We start from the raw sequence: 2,955 nt of genomic DNA on the forward strand, positions 1-2,955 counted from the left end.
CGAGTGTTAATTAAATTGAATGGATCGTTGGATGAACTTATCATACTAGGTTTTGTAAGACTTCGACTGCTTGTGTTGGTGTGCTCCTCCTGTGGAGTGACGAAATATGAGGGCTTTAAGCGCTCAATAGAAACGTTGATTCTTCTACCTTCGACTTCTATTGTAAAAACCTGATCGAATATTCTTTCTATAATGCGGTGCGGCCTTTAATACGGACACTCCAGTGGGTATTTAACAGTGTCATTCTTTAGGAAAGCATGCGTATATGTGTGAAGATCTTTGTATCTGAATGATTTGTTGCGTATATGGTGAGTTGTAGGAATGAGACGAATTCGCTGCATGAACCTGCGAAATGAAAAATTGTGGATCGTTTGGCATGTTCTCATCGAAAAATTTGCCTAGAATTCGAAGAGTTCTTCCGCGGTCGAGTTGATGCATGAATATCTTCTTTATAAGAGGAATGCAGGCCCAAAAGCACGATTGGCAACACATCAGCCCACTCTGCGTTGACTTGACACATAATTGCTGCTTTCAAAGATCTGTACCAGCGTTCTATTAATTCATTAGATTGTTGGTGGTATGCTGTAGTTCTAATGCGTTTTGTTCCGACCAACTTGACTAAGGCGTCGAATAAGGTTGCTGTGGGCCTTGGTCTGTCGTAATGAATTTTAGACGAACTCTAACGAGAGATCTATGTTGTGAAAAATGCTTTTGCGATAGTGTCCGTAATATCGGCTAAAGGTACCGCCTCTGGCTGGAGAAACGATCAATTAGGGTTAAACAGTACTTGAATCCATGTGAAGGTAGCATTGGTTCGATTATATCCAGGTGATCGAAATGCGCATCTGGTACCGGAAGTTTTTTAGAGAGTAAACGATTGTGGCGAGCGATCTTTGCTTGTTGGCAACGAAGACATGCTCTCGCCCAGACGACGTCTTTGTTCATATTGATTTAAACGAATTTTTGCGCAATGTGTCGTCTCATATCCCTTCCACTTGAATACGACAATCCATGTACCATGTCAAAAATGCGTTGTAGAGTCATTGGAATGGACGGATATTGTCTTGCGAACAGTCGCAGTACAGACTAGCATTGGTTTCAGGTAAAAAAAACTTTCGCAGCTCTAAACTAGATGAAGGAGATTGCAGCTCTTGCTGTAATTCTTCGTCTGCTTGTTCGCGTGCCAACAAGTCTTCCGTGTCGACGATGACAGGCATTATGATTAAATTGATTCTTGATAGCATGTCTGCAACTATATTCCTGTCGCCTGAAATGTGGCGAATGTCTGTTGTAAATTCCGAGATGTATGTTAGCTGACAACATTGCCTTAGTGAAGCTGGGTCGAGTTTTTGCGAAAAGATGAAGATGAGTAGTTTATGATCGGTGATCATAAAGAATTTGCGGTCTTCCAGCATGAAACGGAAATGTTTAATTAATATGTAGGTCGCGAGAAGTTATCGTATGCGTTGTAGTTACACTGCGCTGGAGTAAGCTTTCTGGAAAAAAAACTTAATGGTTTCCAAGTTTGATTCTGCAATTGCTGCAGAATGGCGCCTATCGCGGATCCAGATGCGTTGGTCTATAATGAAAATTGCGCCGATGTATTTGAAAATACGAGAAGTGTGGCACTGACAAACCGTCTTCAAGTTTCTTAAAAACGGTTTTATTTTCCGTAGTCCATTCAATTCAAGTTTGTCCGCTCTGTTTTAGCCTAGTGATCGCTTCTTTTAACGGAGATTGTGCGCTTGCGTACAACGACATTAGGTATAAATCTATGATAAAAATTGACCATACCCAAAAATTTACTTCTTCTTGAGCTTCTTGATGTTTTGTGGCTTTAGAAAATTTTGAATAGTTCCGATCTTTTGTGGTGATATTGCAAGGCCGAAATGTGATGACCAAGAAATGAAACTTCCGATGACCCAAAAACACATTTAACGGTATTGATAGCTACGCAGAATTCTTGCAAACGCTGAAATAATTGTCTTAGATGTTCATAATGTCCCTCCGGAATTTTGGATGCTACGATAATATCGTTCAAATAAGCATAACAGAACTTGAGTCCTCGAACAACTTCGTCCATAAACCTTTGAAAGGTTTGGATTGCGTTGCGCAATCCAAAAGTCATGAATGGGAATTCATATAGCCCAAAGGGTGTTATTATCGCCGTTTTGGGTATGTCCTCTTCTTTGACTGGAATTTGTTGATAAGCGGACGAGATCGATTATTGAAAATACAGTTGCCCAGTGTAAAAATTGTACGCAGTAGAAATGGAATCGGGTAACAATCTAGTTCTGTTATGGCGTTAAGTTTGTGGAAATCACCGCATGACCTCCAGTCTCCGGTTTTCTTTGGAATTAGATGCAGCGGGTTGGTCCAGGAACTCTTAGAAGGACGACATAATCCTTGCAACATGAATTCGAATTCGAGCTTCGTTGCTTTAAATTCGGGAGCAAGACGACGAGCTTTTGCTGTGACAAGTTGACCTTTGATTATAATGGCGTGCGTCACATCGTGCTTAATGCTCTTCGGAACTACTTGACACTTCGTACAATCTCTGGAAATTGAGTAGTTATCGTATATTGTGTTGGTTTTTTGAAAACGGCTTGTAAAATGGAAATGCTGTCTAATTGCCCGGATACATTTAGGCTCGTGCTACCATCAATCAATCTTCTTCGGCGGATGTTAAAAGATTAACTAAAATGTAAAAAAATCTATGCCAAAGATAGATTTATTTATATTCGCCAGGCGAAAAGGTCATTGGAATGCACGGCGTAGTCCAAAGTCCAATTGAAGTAGTCAATTGAAGTAGTAAAATTCGATTTTTTGCGTTTCTTTCCTGGTGAAACAAGGATGACGGAAACATAAGAAAATTCTTTTGAGAGATGCGGTCTGTAATAAATAGACGGCATATGATCAAATCCGGGATATCAGCCGTTGTTGACACTCCGGTCT

General features: G+C 40.4%; 1 protein-coding gene across 1 annotated transcript; it reads right to left on the reverse strand.

The window, feature by feature from the left end:
• Nucleotides 1-206: 206 nt before the first annotated feature.
• On the reverse strand, nt 207-945 carry LOC105144612 (uncharacterized). The gene is made up of 3 exons (XM_011053598.1): nt 746-945; nt 399-653; nt 207-345 (listed from the first exon to the last, which is right to left on the reverse strand). Exons 1-3 carry the CDS (start codon nt 943-945, stop codon nt 207-209), a joined length of 594 nt encoding a protein of 197 aa, XP_011051900.1.
• Nucleotides 946-2,955: the final 2,010 nt, after the last annotated feature.

The sequence above is a fragment of the Acromyrmex echinatior genome, chromosome 1 (assembly GCF_024713525.1).
Source record: "Acromyrmex echinatior isolate Ae372 chromosome 1, ASM2471352v2, whole genome shotgun sequence".
Lineage (NCBI taxonomy): Eukaryota > Metazoa > Arthropoda > Insecta > Hymenoptera > Formicidae > Acromyrmex > Acromyrmex echinatior.